This window comes from Mesoplodon bidens, assembly GCF_964165515.1.
Source record: "Mesoplodon bidens genome assembly, chromosome: 11".
Lineage (NCBI taxonomy): Eukaryota > Metazoa > Chordata > Mammalia > Artiodactyla > Ziphiidae > Mesoplodon > Mesoplodon bidens.
The window spans coordinates 33,031,382-33,051,111 of NC_138167.1; the positions used below are offsets into that span (position 1 = coordinate 33,031,382).

At 38.9% G+C, this 19,730-nt stretch overlaps 1 protein-coding gene across 1 annotated transcript in view; it reads right to left on the reverse strand.

Annotated features, from left to right (window-relative positions):
* Positions 1–16,767, reverse strand: part of CAND1 (cullin associated and neddylation dissociated 1) — a 43,258-nt gene extending 26,491 nt beyond the window's left edge. The window contains exons 1-2 of the mRNA XM_081250121.1: positions 16,383–16,767; positions 1,220–1,363 (exon numbers count right to left, since the gene is read on the reverse strand). Of these exons, the coding sequence (XP_081106247.1) occupies positions 1,220–1,363; positions 16,383–16,450 (212 nt within the window). The 5' untranslated portion in view covers positions 16,451–16,767. The remainder of the gene's footprint in view (positions 1–1,219; positions 1,364–16,382) is intronic.
* Between the last annotated feature and the right edge of the window lie 2,963 nt (positions 16,768–19,730).

Below are 19,730 nucleotides of genomic sequence, written 5' to 3' on the forward strand. Positions count from 1 at the left end.
TAAGTATAGAAGATCATCAAAAGCTCAAACGCTCAGGTTTCTAACAAGATTCATACTCAAGTGAATAAAGACCTGTGTACCTCTCACCTCTCAATCTGAGACAAAGCTTACATTTTATTATCATTTTTAAAGGCTGCTTATTGCTCAGCACATAATTTGAACCAAAAAATTTTGTTTATTAATAAGCACATGGCAAAAGAAACAAAAGATGAAAAATAATTATTTAAGTAAAACTAGACTCATTCGCATTATTCTGCAACTTACCATTTTTTGAAGACCCGTTTGATTTTAAACTTGCTAATGTCCCAAGTTAAAGAAAGTTGTACTACATGTCTAGAAATTCTATGCTGACCAATGGTTTCTCATACTTTTGCCTGTTTTTACAGCAGATATGTAAAACCTTAGCCTAAAATAAATGTAAAACCTTTATAAGAAAATCCAACAAAGGTAATAATGAGACAATACTTTATTTAAATTGATACCAGATATTATATGCCACATAAAATGACATAAAATTCTATAATTTAATTTTTATATGAAACCAGAAGTTATACTTACTAATAACTTACTTGTAAATTTTTAAGGGTTTCTAATATTTGGTATGCATAAATTAAATAGATGCACTAATACAATCTACCAAGAACTCAAATTCTGTACCTTTAACTAAGAATAAGAGTCCAGCTGTCAATATCACATCTAACGAGATGTTGTCAGTGCACCGTACACACAAAGGTAATTGGAATTCTCAATTTTTAGGAAAGATTCTTTGTAACTACGGTATCATCAGTGTTAATTAAACTATGGTTTTAACTGTTGTTATCCTTTATCAAGTCTTATTTTTAACTTCCTTGTCATTGGTTCTTAAAACCACCGCTCCTCCCCAGAATACAGAGATGGAAAGCGTTTTAACTAATACAGAGATGGATAGGCCTTTTAACCTAGCTAAAAAACCTGGCCAAACAAGTAAGAGAACTACTCTTTCTGGAGTTTCCTACACGTATTTCATAAGAATTAAAATAACATGTCCAGCCAATACAGAAACTACATATAAGGAAATGTGTCTCATGTACCAAGAACAAATACTAAACCAAACCACCTACAAATTCTAAAGAAAAACTCCAGAAAGACATAGTACAAGACTAAGATAATTTAACAGTTATTACACTGAATTTTTTAATGGAAAGTGAAGGCGGTAGGAAGCAAGTAAAAAACAACTTACCATTTGACAGCTAAATTCTGTACCTCTCCATTTTTATCTTCCAGTAACTTCAAGATCATTTTCACTACCTTCCTTTCACTATCATCATCCAACTTGATGGAGTCTTTCTGCAGTTCTGTCATCAAATCATTTGTAGCCATAAACCTGTCAAAAAATTAAAATTTGTTGGTAATTAAAAATTTTTAAGCACTAATAAAAAAAATCACAGTTTTCAAATCCAATGCTATCATTCGTATCTTCAAAGCCAATGCTATCATTCATATCTAAGTCCTGATCTACTCTCCTGAACAAGGTATCATTGGCTAAAATTATTTTCCCCGGGTTAGTCTTGATTTCAAATTTACTGACCGGACCTTCAATGAATGCTCTTTCATTCTAATAAAGTTGACCACTGAACAACGTGAGGGTCAAGGGGGTCACCCTCCCCCCACCTCACTAAAAATCCATGTATAACTTTACAGTCACCGTCCACATCCGCACTTCCGCATCTGCAGATTCAACTGACCACAGATAGTGTAGTACATGTAGTACATATTTAGTGAAAAAATTTCCCATATAAGTGGACCCGTGCAGATCAAACCCATTGTTCAGGGGTCAGCTGTAATTGCATCACTGCTTTTAGGGGAAGAAAAGCTCCTCTTTACTTTTTCATTGCATGTGATTTGAATTTTATCTAGGAAGTCTTTAACATTAAGAATACCTTCCTGTGTAATACTGTTGTGTTGGATTGGGGGTTACATATTACAAATCACTGGGAAAATTCCAAAATGCAAATTCTCACCTCCACCCCAACTCCCACCACCAGGATCAAATGTATTTTCAAAACGATGAAGAGGTGATTCCAAAAGTTATCCCAACTGACATCCAGCCCCCTTTCCTTAAGAACCACTACCAAAGGACAAAGTTTTAAACTATGCGCAAGCACAGTTCTTATCAAATCTTATTAAACTGCTTATAAAGAAAAGCATATGTTCAAATTGGGATAATACAAGGTAAATTAAGCATGGGCCTTTTAAAAATTAACACCACTCTCCTAATTGGAAGCCCCTCCCCATTTTATATGATGACAAAATGAAATTAAAACCACACAATATTCCAGAAAGTTAAAAGAACAAACTGAATAGAACACTAATGCAGGCATATCTACACACAAAGCATGAAAACCACCTTAACTATTTTACTTAGATAAAATCCATTAAACAACCATACCAGTTAGGACCTCTAAGAACCCCTGAAATGTTAATCAGCTGGTTGAAGAGAAAACATAGTGATCATCAATTTAAGTAAAAAAGCATGTAATCCCAATAAAAAAAAAGTTACTTTATAGTTCTGAAGTAACTATACTGCTACACAGATTCCTTCCTTTATTTACCATTTATTTATTCACTGCCTGTTATGATGTTACGAAGGCTGGACTATAAGCAAAGAACAGATAAGACCTAAGTCTTGACTCCTAGCCTCGGAGAGCTTATACTCTAATAAACAAGTCTACTGATTTTCAAAAATCAATAATTAACGGTTAAACATTTTTTAAAAGTTGAAATGAGTACCGGCAAAATTAGCAATAGATAATATTTTTAAAACTCAGAAAACCTGGACTGAGATAGTATGAGGTTTTAAGAAGGACTACTTTTTAATTGTGACCCTGAAACCAGAAAGTTCCTTCTGTTCATGTGTTAAAAGGTTTGCACTATAAATCTTATAAGGAAGTTGTTTGACCAGTTTGAAAGCTGTCTATGGAAGATTCAAAAGTCAATTTGTAAAACGTCTCTTAGGCATTTACTGCTTTAGGTATGGGGCTAAGGGCTGAGATGATAAATTTATACTCAGTCCCCTCCTCTTAACTTACTCATCTAACACAGCAGACAGGTAAATGGAAAAATCTCACACACATTTTCTAAAACACTCAAGGGTGTTTGGCAATGATCACACCAAAGAACCGATAGTTAGTTTGGATCTCAAAGGATTACCAGGGCTTGCATGGGGAAAGCTGGTTCGGGATTTTAAATGTATTTGTGTGCATGGTGGTGGTGGTGGTGGTGGTGAGCGGCATAATACCTCAGAGTGAAGCAATTCAGTGTGTCTGAGGCAGAGCGAAATAGAAACCTAACAGGAAGATGGAAATGTAGGCTGAGGTCAAGATGGGAAAGGTTATATATACTCATTCACTATGTACTGAGAACCTTTTATGTGTCAGGTACTGTGCTAGGTACTACAGATACTAGGGCTGGCAAAAGCAAACACAGTTGCTTCCTGCTATCTTGGAACTTACATAACAGTTGAATAGAGGCATATTGATTTTTTTTAAACTACATATATGAGTACTTACACATGTAGTTATGAACTGAGATAAATGCTATGAAGGAAAGGAATGTGGCACAAAGAAAAGATAATGGGATAACAAAGTAACATGACCTAGACTGGAATGAAAGTTGTGTATCAGGGAAGACTGAGATCCTAAGCATGAAAAGGAACTGTGTGTGGGGAGTGGAGAGGTTATGGCCAAGTAGGCAGGGGCCAAAAGATTAAAGAGATTTGAAAATCTTACTAGGATTCTGGTCTTTATTCTAAAAGTGATGGGAGGATGGTTCTGAAGAACCTAGGGGCAGGGCAGGAATAAAGACGCAGCCGTAGAGAATGGACTTGAGGACACGGGGAGGGGGAAGGGTAAGCTGGGACAAAGTGAGAGAGTGGCATGGACATATATACACTACCAAACGTAAAATAGATAGCTAGTGGGAAGCAGACACATAGCACAGGGAGATCAGCTCGGTGCTTTGTGACCACCTAGAGGGGTGGGATAGGGAGACGCAAGAGGGAGGGGATAAGGGGATATATGTATATGTATGGCTGATTCACTTTGTTATACAGCAGAAACTAACATAAGAATGTAAAGCAGTTATACTCCAATAAAGATGTTTTAAAATAAATAAATAAAAGTGATGGGAGGGACTTCCCTGGCAGTCCAGTGGTTAACACTCCACGCTTCCAATGCAGGTGGAACAGGTTCGATCCCTGGTCCGGGAACTAAGATCCCACATGCTGTGCAGCGTGGCCAGACAACTTTTTAAAATTAAAAAATAATAATAAAATAAAAGTGATGGAAAGCTACTCATCTGAGGTAGAGATGGGGAGTAAATGGAATGATCAGATTTACATTTCAGAAGTATTACTCCATCTACACTGTGGAAAACAGTCTGAGAGAACCAAACTTCATTTAGCAGACTGGATAGAGAACAGTTAGGAGAGCTATGGCAGCAGTCTAAGTGAGAGATGATGGTAGCCAGAATTAGGGTCATGACAGTAAATGGAGACGGAAAAAATGGACACACAGTCAATTCTCATTATTAGCAGAGTAAAATTTGTTGTTACCCCCAAATCAATTCTCCAGCGCTTTCATGACATTTGCAGACATGTGAAGAACCAGGAAATATTTGAATCACCCAAAGCACACATTCTGCACACACTCCCAGCTCACACTGCACCAGGTGACACTCTGCCTATTTCAGCTCTCATACTGTAAACAAGCATCCTCTTCTCAGTCTATCTGGTGCCACATGTTTTTTTGTTTTGTTTTTTTGCATGTTTGTGCTTTCTGTTGGTAATTTTGCTGTTTAAAATGACCCCCAAGCATGGTGTTGAAGTGCTACCTAGTGTTCCTAAATACAAGAAGGCCATGATGTGTCTTCCAGAAAAAATACATGTTAGATAAGTAACTACTGCGAATAATATAATGAGAACAAACCCTATTTGAGATTTACATGATTAAAGTTTATAGGTCTTTGAAATGGATTAGATATGGGGATGGTGAAGGATGAGTTAGGAAAAGGACAAAGAAGTAGAAGGGAAACCACAGGACTTGGGTGTTATAGTCGGTATACGTCCTGTCCAGTCTTAGTGTTATTGAATAACCACTGTCACACATTAGACGGTTCAACCACTCATCTTACAACACAGGAAGAGAGATTTAACAAGCCTGGTTCAACTACAGACTATACTGAATGGCCACTCCTCTGATCCTAATCAGCAAAATCGCAGCCAAAGTGAAGACATCAACAACGTGACTTAGTGCCCTGTAGACCAACTTTGTCTGCCCTTGGCCAAAAGTAAGGACTGGCAAGGGGGTGGGGGTGACCCAGCAGCCCCTACAGTCCAGGAACTGTTCTGAGGCTCATACCTAAACTTAAATGATAACATCCAAATGAATAACCCAAACAGATCTGATGCTTTCAGGGAAAGCATATTTTTTTCCTGGGCATAAACACACAGAACATCCATTTCAGGTAAGTTCACTTAGCAACATAAAATACCAAACATCCTCCTAACTAAATGAGTGACTGCTACTTCTTTACCAATTATAGCTTTTCCTCTGCTTTACTATGCCCTCCTTATAACATTTATTAAGATGTCTAATGACAAAATTGCCCCTTTCTGACATTCACAGAAAGACAGACGAGATGAAAAGGCAGAGGGCTATGTACCAGATGAAGGAACAAGAAAAAAACCCAGAAAAACAACTAAATGAAGTGGAGACAGGCAACCTTCCAGAAAAAGAATTCAGAATAATGATAGTGAAGATGATCCAGGACTTCGGAAAAGGAATGGAGGCAAAGATCGAGAAGATGCAAGAAATGTTTAACAAAGACCTAGAAGAATTAAAGAACAAACAAACAGAGATGAACAATACAATAACTGAAGTGAAAACTACACTAGAAGGAATCAATAGCAGAATAACTGAGGCAGAAGAACGGATAAGTGACCTGGAAGACAGAATGGTGGAATTCACTGCTGCAGAACAGAATAAAGAAAAAAGAATGAAAAGAAATGAAGACAACCTAAGAGACCTCTGGGACAACATTAAATGCAACAACATTCGCGTTATAGGGGTCCCAGAAGGAGAAGAGAGAGAGAAAGGACCAGAGAAAATATTTGAAGAGATTATAGTTGAAAACTTCCCTAACATGGGAAAGGAAATAACCACCCAAGTCCAGGAAGCGCAGCAGGTCCCATACAGGATAAACCCAAGGAGAAACACGCCAAGACACATAGTAATCAAATGGGCAAAAACTAAAGACAAAGAAAAATTATTAAAGGCAGTAAGGGAAAAACAACAAATAACATACAAGGGAACTCCCATAAGATTAACAGCTGATTTCTCAGCAGAAACTCTACAAGCCAGAAGGGACTGGCATGATAGACTTAAAGTGATGAAAGGGAAGAACCTACAACCAAGATTACTCTACCCGGCAAGGATCTCATTCAGATTCGATGGAGAAATCAAAAGCTTTACAGACAAGCAAAAGCTAAGAGAATTCAGCACCACCAAACCAGCTCTACAACAAATGCTAAAGGAACTTCTCTAAGTGGGAAACACAAGAGAAGAAAAGGACCTACAAAAACAAACCCAAAACAATTAGGAAAATGGTCATAGGAAGATACATATCGATAACTGCCTTAAACGTGAATGGATTAAATGCTCCAACCAAAAGACACAGGCTTGCTGAATGGATACAAAAACAAGACCCATATATATGCTGTCTACAAGAGACCCACTTCAGACCTAGGGACACATACAGACTGAAAGTGAGGGGACGGAAAAAGATATTCCATGAAAATGGAAATCAAAAGAAAGCTGGAGTGGCCATACTCATATCAGATAAAATAGACTTTAAAGAATGTTACAAGAGACAAGGAAGGACACTATATAATGATCAATGGATCAATCCAAGAAGAAAATATAACAATTATAAATATATATGCACCCAACATAGGAGCACCTCAATACATAAGGCAACTGCTAACAGCTATAAAAGAGGAAACTGACAGTAACACAATAATACTGGGACACTTTAACACCTCTCTTACACCAATGGACAGATCATCCAAAATGAAAATAAATAAGGAAATACAAGCTTTTAATGACACATTGAACAAGATGGATTTAATTGATATTTATAGGACATTCCATCCAAAAACAGCAGATTACGCTTTCTTCTCAAGTGCGCACGGAACATTGTCCAGGAGAGATCACATCTTGGGTCACAAATCAAGCCTCAGTAAATTTAAGAAAACTGAAATCATATCAAACATCTGTTCTGACTACAACACTATGAGATTAGAAATGAATTACAGGGAAAAAATGTAAAAAACACAAACACATGGAGGCTAAACAATACATTACTAAATAACCAAGAAATCACTGAAGAAATCAAAGAGAAAATCAAAAAACACCTAGAGACAAATGACGATGAAAACACAACGATCCAAATGGGATGCAGCAAAAGCAGTTCTAAGAGGGAAGTTTATAGCTATACAAGCCTACCTCAAGAAACAAGAAATATCTCAAATAAAAAATCTAACCTTACACCTAAAGGAACTAGAGAAAGAAGAACAAACAAAACCAAAAGTTAGCAGAAGGAAAGAAATCATAAAGATCAGAGCAGAAATAAATGAAATACAAACAAAGAAAACAACAGCAAAGATCAATAAAACTAAAAGCTGGTTCTTTGAGAAGATAAACAAAATTGAAAAACCATTAGCCAGACTCATCAAGAAAAAGAGGGAGAGGACTCAAATCAATAAAATTAGAAATGAAAAAGGAGAAGTTACCACAGACACAGCAGAAATACAAAGCATCCTAAGAGACTACTACAAGCAACTCTATGCCAGTAAAATGGACAACCGGGAAGAAATGGACAAATTCTTAGAAAGGTATAACCTTCCAAGACTGAACCAGGAAGAAATAGAGAATATGAACAGACCAATCACAAGTAATGAAATTGAAACTGTGATTAAAAGTCTTCCAACAAACAAAAGTCCAGGACCAGATGGCTTCACAGGTGAATTCTATCAAACATTTAGAGAAGAGCTAACACCTATCCTTCTCAAACTCTTCCAAAATATAGCAGAGGGAGGAACACTCCCAAACTCATCCTATGAAGCCACCATCACCCTGATAACAAAACCAGACAAAGATACTACAAAAAAAGAAAATCACAGACCAATATCACTGATGAATATAGATGCAAAAATCCTCAGCAAGGGCTTCCCTGGTGGCGCAGTGGTTGACAGTCCGCTTGTCGATGCAAGGGACACAGGTTTGTGCCCCGGTCCGGGAAGATCCTACATGCAGTGGAGAGGCTGGGCCCGTGAGCCATGGCCACTGAGCCTGCGCGTCCGGATCCTGTGCTCCGCAACGGGAGAGGCCACAACAGTGAGAGGCCCGTGTATTGCAAAAAAAAAAACAACAAAAAATCCTCAACAAAATACTAGCAAACAGAATCCAACAACACATTAAAAGGATCATACACCATGATCAAATGGGATTTATCCCAGGGATGCAAGGACTCTTCAACATACACAAATCAATGTGATACACCATATTAACAAATTGAAGAATAAAAACCATGTGATCATCTCAAAAGATGCAGAAAAAGCTTTTGACAAAATTCAACACCCATTTATAAAAACTCTCCAGAAAGTGGGCATAGAGGGAACCTACCTCAACATAGTAAAGGCCATATATAACAAACCCACAGCAAACATTCTCAATGGTGAAAAACTAAAAGCTTTTCCTCTAAGATCAGGAACGAGACAAGGATATCCACTCTCACCACTATTACTCAACATAGTCTTGGAAGTCCTAGCCATGGCTATCAGAGAAGAAAAAGAAATAAAAGGAATCCAAATTGGAAAAGAAGAAGTAAAACTGTCACTGTTTGCAGATAATATGATACTATACATAGAGAATCCTAAAGATGCCACTAGAAAACTACTAGAGCTAATCAATGAGTTTGGTAAAGTTGCAGGATACAAAATTAATGCACAGAAATCTCTTGCATTTCTATACACTAATGATGAAAGATCTGAAAGAGAAATTAAGGAAACACTCCCATTTACCACTGCAACAAAAAGAATAAAATACCTAGGAATAAACCTACCTAGGGAGACAAAAGACCTGTATGCAGAAAACTAGAAGACAGTGATGAAAGAAATTAAAGATGATACCAAGATATGGAAAGATATACCATGTTCTTGAATTGGAAGAATCAATATGGTGAAAATGACTATACTACCCAAAGCAATCTACAGATTCAATTCAATCCCTATCAAACTACCACTGGCATCTTTCACAGAACTAGAACAAATAATCTTAAAATTTGTATAGAGATACAAAAGACCCCAAATAGCCAAAGCAGTCTTGAGGGAATAAAACAGAGCTGGAGGAATCAGACTCCCTGACTTCAGACTATATTACAAAGTTACAGTAATCAAGACAATATGGTACTGGAACAAAAACAGAAACATAGATCAGTGGAACAAGATAGAAAGCCCGGAGATAAACCCACGCACCTATGGCCAACTAATCTATGACAAAGGAGGCAAGGATATACAATGGAGAAAAGACAGTCTCTTCAATAAGTGGTGCTGGGAAAACTGGACAGCTACATGTAAATGAATGAAATTAGAACACTCCCTAACACCATACACAAAAATAAACTCAAAATGGATTAGAGACCTAAATGTAAGACCAGACACTACAAAACTCTTAGAGAAAAACATAGGAAGAACACTCTTTGACATAAATCACAGCAAGATCTTTTTGATCCACCTCCTAGAGTAATGGAAATAAAAACAAAAATAAACAAATGGGACCTAATGAAACTTAAAAGTTTTTGCACAGCAAAGGAAACTACAAACAAGATGAAAAGACAACCCTCAGAATGGGAGAAAATATTTGCAAACGAAACAACGGACAAAGGATTAATCTCCAAAATATAAAACCAAACAACCCAATCCAAAAATGGGGAGAAGACCTAAATAGACATTTCTCCAAAGAAGACATACAGATGGCCAAGAAGCACATGAAAAGCTGCTCAACATCACTAATTATTAGAGAAATGCAAATCAAAACTACAATGAGGTACCACCTCACACCAGTTAGAATGGGCATCATCAGAAAATCTACAAACAACAAATGCTGGAAAAGGTGTGGAGAAAAGAGAACCCTCTTGCACTGTTGGTGGGAATGTAAATTGATACAGCCACTATGGAGAACAGTACAGAGGTTCTTTTAAAAAGTAAAAATAGAATTACCATATGATCCAGCAATACCACTACTGGGCATATACCCAGAGAAAACCATAATTCAAAAAGAGACATGCACCTCAATGTCCACTGCAGCACTATTTACAATAGCCAGGTCATGGAAGCAACCTAAATGCCCATCGACAGATGAATGGATAAAGATGTGGTAAATATACACAATGGAATATTACCTAGCCATAAAAAGGAACGAAACTGAGTCATTTGTTGAGAAGTGGATGGACCTAGAGACTGTCATACAGAGGGAAGTAAGTCAGAAAGAGAAAAACAAATATCGTATGTTAACGCATGTATGTGGAACCTAGAAAAATGGTACCGATGAACCAGTTTGCAGGGCAGAAGTTGAGACACAGATGTAGAGAACAAACGTATGGACACTAAGGGGGGGAAAGTCCCGGGGGGGTGGGGCTGGTGGTGTGCTGAATTGGGTGACTGGGATTGACATGTATACACTGATGTGTATAAAATTGATGACTAATAAGAATGTGCTGTATAAAAAGTAATAATAAAAAAATTTAAAAAGAATTGCCCCTTTCTGACAACATCCAATCTAAAGCAAACCTCTGCTTCCTTCCCAAAATTACCCAAATAGGTTCTAACACCCTCTTACTGAGATATCCCATAGTATGTGTTCTCCCTCGCTAAATGGTAACAAACCAAACCTGTGTGAGGGACATCTATACATATAAGAGAATATCAAGAAGAAAAAAGTGGTAAACAGTGCTTACATTACATATCATTACATATCAAATAAAAGAGCAAAGAAAACACCCACTAAATTAGTTACCTGGAGATTATTAGGGATTTGAGGGAGAGTAATTTCAGTAAGCCTAGGCGGGCAACCTCTAAGTTTAGAGTTTATCTCATAGTCTATGGGAATTAGTGCAGAAGGCAGTGATCAGCTGTGATATTTAGGGAGAAAATTCTAATGGAAGAATTACCAAAAGATTGGATTAAAAAGAGGCCTGAGATAGACTTATTTGAGAAATACTCATCAGGGAACTAAGGTAAAGAGGAAAGGGTGACATCAAGCTTTCCAACTGGGACATTGGTGGATGGTAATATAACACAACAAAATAAGAATAAAAAAGATTTAAGGTGGGAGAGGAGGAAGTTAAGATGTTAACTTTCAGACTTCTATGGGAGTCCCAGGTGGATTAACCTACAGGCAGTGCCATCTCATTCATTTATTCAAGTATTTTGGGGGTACCATCATTAGAAACTGTGCCAGGCTCTGCAAAGTTATGAGCAAGACAGTCAGACTGCAACACACACACTTGGCAACTGAAAGTCCACTGAGGGGAGAACTTATTCATCTTTAGTAAATCCAATTAGAGAAGCAAAAATAATGGTAGAAACAGATACTTTGTACTGCACAATGAGTGGTTTCCAAAACCCTTCCCCTAACATATAAACACAATTTTACCCTTGTTTCCAACAGAAATCGAAATGCTATCGGCCAACTGCATCACCCAGTGAACCAATTATCCTTCATGTATCTTGTACACACCCCACTGCTGTCTCGCTTTTTCTCATTTATTCTCCTAGAGTTATGAATTAACTTGGGACAGTCTTAATATTGTTCACGTAAATAAAACTAATGTTTAGTCATCTTTCTTCTTCACAGTTTCCTCAGTGAGGTCCCTTTCTCCTCTTTTTCAGTAGTGAGCCCTCATCATTGCTGATAATGAGTGTTAGCAGTACTATACCTGTATCCCTCCCCACCAAATCACAAGTGAAATCGTGTAACTTAATGCCATCCATCAATGCACAAAGAACTTAGAAAATGCTCAGAAATCACCTTCTTAATCTATACAAATCTATTTCTTCTGATTAAACTTACTTTTCTTCAAGCACAAGCAGTCCAGATAATGTAGTCTTTCCTGTTACATTACTGTAAATGCCCACACAGTACTTTCAGCTATGTTATAGGATCTCTAAGCTCCCTTCCAACTCTGAAAACTGACTCTGTAACAGGCCCGAGATTTTTATTAGCATTATAAACAGTTTCCAAGGGGAAATGCCTTCCAATAGTCAAAACACATAAATATATTTGGTGACATAAACCATAATCAAGCTAGGAAATTCTACAATGCAGTGAATTATTTTAAGATTGTATCAAATGGTATTTTAAAAAAATAGATTGGTAGATTTTACAATGACTTCTTAAACTTCCCCAATCCTTACATGCTTTTTTAACTCTGGAATTAAAATCAAATTCAACTAAAACAAGTTATCTATTGAGAACCCACATGGCCAAGGCACTAAATAAAGTGAAGGATTCAGTTCAGTAAGACAAGGTCCCTACCCGTTCCTATCCCCACCCCTGAGAGTGGTGTTTGTATTGTGTGCTTTCACACCTACCTAGAACTTCAAGACCTAGCTCAGATCACTCCTTGAACATGAATGAATCTCCTTGCTTTCATCTTCTCTGACACTTAAGCCTGAACACTACATACTGCCCTGGGTTATTTATGTTTTTACAAATGCCTTAACCACTCAACAAGCGTGCAGAGAATGCTGAAGGCAAGCCCTATCTTCAACTTTTTGTAGTCCCTCTCAGTGAATTATTTAATCTTCTAGCACAAAATACTCCCTAAGCCTAACTTAGAGGGAACTGAAATGTAAGGTCTTACTCTTAATGTCCCCTAGTCAAAATCTTGCAAAAGTAGAATATGGTAGTTGAGAGTTCATGCTCTGGGGGTATCTGGAAATCCCTGATCTACTACTGTTTAACTGGCCTTGGGCAAGCACTCAGCATCACCAGATTGAAGTTTCCTCAGCTGAAACAGAGATTGCTAGTATCCACTTTACTAAAGTTGTAAGGATCAAGTGTATAAAGTCCACAGTAAGCATTAACAATTATGTACAGAGAAATAAAAGAATGGTAAAAGTTTTTTTTTTAGCTCTTGATTCCTTGGAATACTGGAATTCAGCTGGTGATGAAGCATATGAAAATAAAAGCTGGTGATGAAGCATATGAAAATAAAGGCAGAACCTTATTAGTTACCTCAACCCACTGAATATTCAGTATTAATATTTATAGGTGCGCATTCACTTTGTTTATACACATTAAAGTTTTCATTCTGTTATCTACAGAATCACTACTTACTGCCACTAAACCATAGTATCCTACCTTCGAAGAACGCAGAACACTAAAACATGAAAGAAAAAAGGACACTAGGTTTTCCCCCCAATAAATTGAGCCTATAATTTAAGTCTTACCAAAAAAAAAAAAATTTAAAAAAACGTTGACATTCCAAAATTTTGAAGTCTGCATCCATTTCTTTCCCTTCTTTACATTAAAAAAACTATTTAGTTATTCAGACACCTGAAAATTTGGGCCTATAAGGGACCTTTTGTAATCACCCATGTACAAGTCTCTCAAAAGTGAATTTAATCCCAAACTAAGTAGCCTGCCCAAGATATCAGATAGTTCACAGCAAAGAATCCTACAGGACTAGAACCCATATCTGTAACTGGTAGGTCATATTCCCTTTGGATTCCACCATGAGAAAAATGTTTTTTTCTTCCTTTTAGATGTACTATCTTCTCCCCTTAGCACAAGGTAGAGTGGTCTGCACATGTTAGATCTTCTATAATGTTAATTAATCTTGTCCTCAAGATCCTTCTAGCACTAGGTATTTTAAAACATGTAACAATAACTATGATATTTAGAGCAAAATAAACAAGTAAATAAATTTCTAATGAGAAATTAGAAAGCATCATTTAAAAATAGAACACGTATTCAAATACGGAAAAATCTTCAAAACACTTGACTGCAAACGCTATTTTAATTAATATCTTAAATGTCAGTAATTTAATACATATAGTTCTTTGGTTCCCAAGACTTGTCTATTACTGAATGGTCTGAGCGTATTGAGTCTTAAAAACTTAGTTGTTAAAAATATCTTAATGACAAATTACTGGAAGTCACTTACTGTTCTTAGGCATATCTTCTATAATATTCACCAACTATTAAAAATATTATCAGTATCACATTTTTAGGAGTAATCCTCCAAGCAATGTTTTAACTTATTCAAGCCCAAATTGGTAGATAATCCTTATCAAGTTCAACACTAGTATACCTTAACATCAGAGCATTACTCTTCCATATAATTAGAAAAAACAAAAAACTCCTCAAGCATGTATGTATTACCTTTCCTTTAGAAGAAATTTAAGAAAGGAAGCTTCAGTCAATAATCACATATGCAGTATTATCACATGACTTGACTTCTTTATTCTAAACATATTATCCATACACAAGTCTGACTAGTGGAACAAAACTGTACTATTATAGGGAAAGTCCTATCTTTAGACTAAAACTGAACACAATCATAATGAAACTCAGTACTTTTACAGAATGAGCCAAACTGACAGAAATGGGAGGGGGTAAAATCACACCACACATTCTACACTACTTAAAGTTTTTTATGTATGTTCCATTCAAATGTTTATTTGAATTTTAATGGCTTGCATTGGGAGCAAGCAAAGTTCCAAAGGGAAGTAAACAGCATTCTAATCCCTTAAAAAACAAACAAAACCTTTTATTTATTTTAATCTTCATTTTGACCCTAGAACTCACAAATCTAAAAATATTAATGCCCAAAATAAACACGTCTCTTCCAAAAACGAACACTCGAACCTTTATTATTAGCAAACTGATTTTAAAACTTTTGAATACAATACTTAAAATCTCCCTAGATAGCAAAACTTTCTGAGAATCATTTCTGGCTATGAAGTCACAGAACCAAAATGTATTTCATTGGCCATTTTAATATGCCAGCATATTAACTTAATTAGGAACAGATTATTACATTTTTCTTGGTTCTCCTTTCACAAATCAAAAAATGTTTCCCCAGTACATAAGGTTTGGGCGTGTTTTCGGGTGTTAAAACGTACCGTTCATACAAAAAAAAAGACAAATAAGCCCGTCAGCCACAATTTAAATTGAAGACTATTTGTTCTTCCCTTTAAAATGCACAGAAAATAAAACCACTAGAGAACAAAACAAGTATCAAAGCCTTAAAAAGCTAATTAGATCGGGAGTTGACTGATTTTGTGATAGGATAGAAGGCGGGAAGGAAGGAATTTAACAATTACCGTAGTGCAAAAAAAAAAAAAAAAAGAGGGAGAGAAACCAAGATTACCCGTGAACATATAACAATTCTTCAATATGCATGTGGCCAAGGTTTGGAACCAACCGTACAAGTCTCCTGGAACAGAACTTTATAACAAACCTTCACATTCACCATCCCCATATTAGAAAACCCCTTTCAGTAAGACCCATTTGCTTGTTGCACCTTTTTGTTTCAGGTTCAGCAATTCACCTTTCTGGCAGTAATTTTGGATATAAGGAAATGAGACTGAAACCCCGAGATCCTGCTTGGGTTTTTGCCTGACGAGGGAAAATGACAAGAAATGCTGGCGGGAAAAGCCTACGAGTCAAGTTTCCACCCTCCTGGCTCCCCCTCCACCTTCTTCCCACCTTGACGAAAGGGATAATCCAAAGAAAAAGTTTATAGCCCAATCCCCGAAGGGCTGGAAAAGAAAGCAAATCGTTCGAGCTGAATACACCTAGGCCCGCTCACGTCTGCGGGAAAGGAGGCGGCAGCTGGGACCCCGAGTGGGCAGCAGCAGCAGCTCTGGCCCCGGGAGCAGGGCGGCCTAGCGCCTCGGGCAGGCCGGCGGGTAGGCCTGGCCTCCGGGTCTCCAAGCCTAGAGCGACTCCGTTGCCCACAATGGTGCGTGATCTCGCCCCTTCACGCTACCTGGGACGCGAAAGTCACGTCCTGGGAGGGCAGAGCATGCGGTGGGGGACGCAGAAGAGGCCTAGGACCGGAGACGGGCAACGGCCTAGAGGAAAGAATGGGGGAAGGGGGTTAGAAGGTGGGCGAGGAAAGGGACCTGCCGGAATCGGGGAGCGGAGGGTGGCCTGGAGACCTCCGCAAAGCCGAGCAACCAGTTAAGGCCAAAGGGGTGGGGCAAGGCCTGTGTGAGGGCCAGGGCCGCGGATGGGGGACCCCGAGGGGAGCTGAGGGTCGGATTTCGGCCTCACCTGAAGTCCTTGTCGCTGGATGTCATTTTTTCCAGCAAATTGGAAATGTGGTACGAGGCGCTCGCCATGTTGCCGGCCTCGATCCCGCCCGCCGGCGCTGCTCGTGCTGCTGCCCGCCGCCGCCGCCGCCGTTGGGGCTCCTCCTCTCGCTCGCCGCGGCTCCCGCTTCCAGGGTCGCAGCGCGACGCAGACGCTGACAAGGGAGGCGCCTCGACGGGCTGCCCCCTCCCCGGCGAGGCGTGGGCCTGTCCCGGGGGAAGCAGAGGCTATGGGGCCGGGCTAACGACGGCGCTGCTCACCGGAAAACGAACTCATGAGCAGCGAGGAGTACAGCAGGCTCTCTCCGGAGAGGCAGACACTTCCACTCGGGGCCGTCCCACTCCCACTCCCTCCGCACTCGCTCCCTAAGGCAAGAGGCCAAAACCCGCCTCCTTCGCTCCGGGGGAGGGCGCGGCAAACGCGGGACTTTACGGAAAGCTGAGGTCAGGGTTCAAGGAAGTCTCCCCACGCACGCTGCGGAGACGCTAGTAAAGGACAATCCTGTTGGCTAAAGCCTGTATCAATCTTCGCGTGACCCGCCCTTCAGGAGGCATGACAACGGCCAAAAGGGGCTGTTGTCGCGAGACTTGAAAGCGGCGGTTAAAGTATTGGGGAACCACTGGAACGAGGATATCTTCATCCGAAAATAACTTGTTTTTCCTGTACGACAGTAAGAGGAAAAGATTACGATTTTTAAGGCGCATAAGGCCTAGAAGTAAAGCTAATTAACAGGTTAGACTCGGGGCCAACAGAAGAGTTATTAGAAGGAGCTTTCGTTCTGAATCAGACGCGTGGCCTGCATTGCTTTAACCACGATGGTGTAATGTTGCCACGTGAAAACCACAAATCCCAGAATTCAGTCCATATGTTACACTGGGTCAAGATATGATTGGCTGAAGGAACTTGTAGCTTCCTCATTGGCTCCATGGGAGGCCTGAATGCTGGGATTTGTAGTCTGGCGAGGCAGCTGTGTTGAGTAAATCCTTTGGAGTACGGTGGATTAGGTTTCAACAGCAGATTCGAATTTTCTCTTACAGTTGTTTTTGGCTGTTGTGGGGTGTCTGCAGAGCTAGGCTGCTGCGGTCTGGGCAGGCGCATTGCGGATGAGTTGATGTTCTTGGCAGAGGCCTAGTAGAGGCTTCCTAGCACTAATCCATGAGAGTGATGGTCGCCTCATCCTCTGAAGGCAGCTGAGCCTCTTCTGGGCACTCCCAACGTGCATTGAAGAGCCAGCCCCCTAAAGCAAGAAGGACCATAGTAAGACCAAAGGCCGATGACCGATGATTGTATTCAGGGCTTATTCCTTTTATCTGGAATAGCTAAATGATTACTCTCTGTATTCAGCATTTGTGGAATTAATATTCCTGCAGCTATTTTATTGTTCCCTAAAACATACACACACAGCAATCGGAGATACCGAATCATGTGTTTCAGTATCCATGTTTTTATCTCCTTCATTCGAATTGGAGCTGGCCTTCCTAAAAATTAAAAAAATAATTTTTTTTTAAAAAGAGAGAGAGAGAGAGAGAAAGCCCAGTTAAGAGACAAGGAAAATTCAGTCTAAATCTGTTATTGCTCTAGTTTTCTAGGGGAAAAAAGAATTTAAATAGGTCCTTTCTTCCAGGTAATAAATCTCAACATTTCTTCACCATTCTTTCCTATATTCACCAAAAGTTATTTAGTGTCTTAGAAAAGACAGGCATAGTTATAGGCAATAACAAAATAGATGAAACACTTTCTGACCTAATAATTCATATTTAAATTTCCCCTCATTACTCGTTTACCTGTACGTATCCTGTACTTTACCCAAGTTAGCTATTATTAGGTTCCATGAGTGCTTCAGCCACAATTCCATTCTGCTCTGAACAACCTTTTCACAGTATTTAATATAAACTATACACACACACCCCACACACATCACACACGAACAAGCCAGTCATTTATCTTGTGTGAACCTCAAGGCCTAAAATCTGAACCATCTAGTGATAACCCTTTTTTTTAGCCTGAATCTAATGAGAACCAAGTCATGTTTTTTCCTTTTGTGTGTACAAATCTTTCATTTATCAATTTCCAACTGAACTATAATATTTGTAGTTAGCTTAAATATAAATCCTGTTTACTGCCACTTATTAGCTGTCGTAGGCAATTCATTTTAAGCTCTCTGAGCCTCTCTTTCTTCATGGGTAGCACAATGATCATCAGAGTATTTCCCCATAGGGCTGTTTTAAGAGTCAAATTAGCTATTGTCTTAGTCCGCCAGGGTTGCCATAACAAAATACCACGGATTGGGTGGCTTAAACAACAGAAATTTATTTTCTCACTTGAGGCTGGTGGTCCAAGGTCAGTGAGCTAGCAAGGTGGGTTTCTCCTGAGGCCTTGGCTTGCAGACAGCCACCTTTTCCTTTGTTCTCACAAAGCCTTTTCTCTATGCACCCACAGCCTGGTATCTCTTTCTCTTCTTATAAGGACACCAATCATACTGGATTAGGACCCCACCTTTTTAACCTCATTTAGCCTTTATTGTGTCCTCATGTAACCGTAATTACCTCTTTAAAGGCCCTATCTCCAAATACTGTCATACTGGAGGTTAGGGCTTCAATATATGAGTGGGGGGCAGGAACAACACAATTCAGTCCATAACAGATATCCCATATAAAGTGCTCAGCACACTGTCCGAACATAATAATAATATTTATGACTGATTTTTTTGCATACTTACAAAGGTCATGGAACACATCTAATAAAAGTTGGCTATTGTTATTATGACTACATTCTCAGTCTTGCCCCTATCCCAAACCATCCTACATAGCCAGTTTAGAGTTTCCCAAAACATTGTTTTTATAGGGCTACTCACCAGTTTTAAAAGTTCAGCAGGTTTCTGCTACTAAATAAAGTCCAAATGTTTGCAATCAGTGACCTCCTTCATCTGTCCCTAACCCTTTCTGATCTCTCTCCCACTATTCTAATACAGTATAGGAATTGCTCGGGTCAATTTTTTTAAGTACCTCAAAGACCCAGCTCCAAGTTTTTGTACATCATTACTGTCATCATAATAATAAGCACTTACTTATAGGTGAAGTGCTGCATTAACTCATTTCATCTGCTTTTTAAGTATGAGAGGCACAGATTGGTTATGTAACGTGCCAAAGATCAGCAATAAAGAGCAGTCAGGATGAAAACCCAGGCAGGTGTTGCTTCAGAGTCCATACTCCAAACCTTGTACTGGAATGCCTCTCCCTACTTGGAATGCCTCTCACCTCCCCTATCTCACTTTCTAAGATCTTGAACCAATCATAATGTTTATATGCT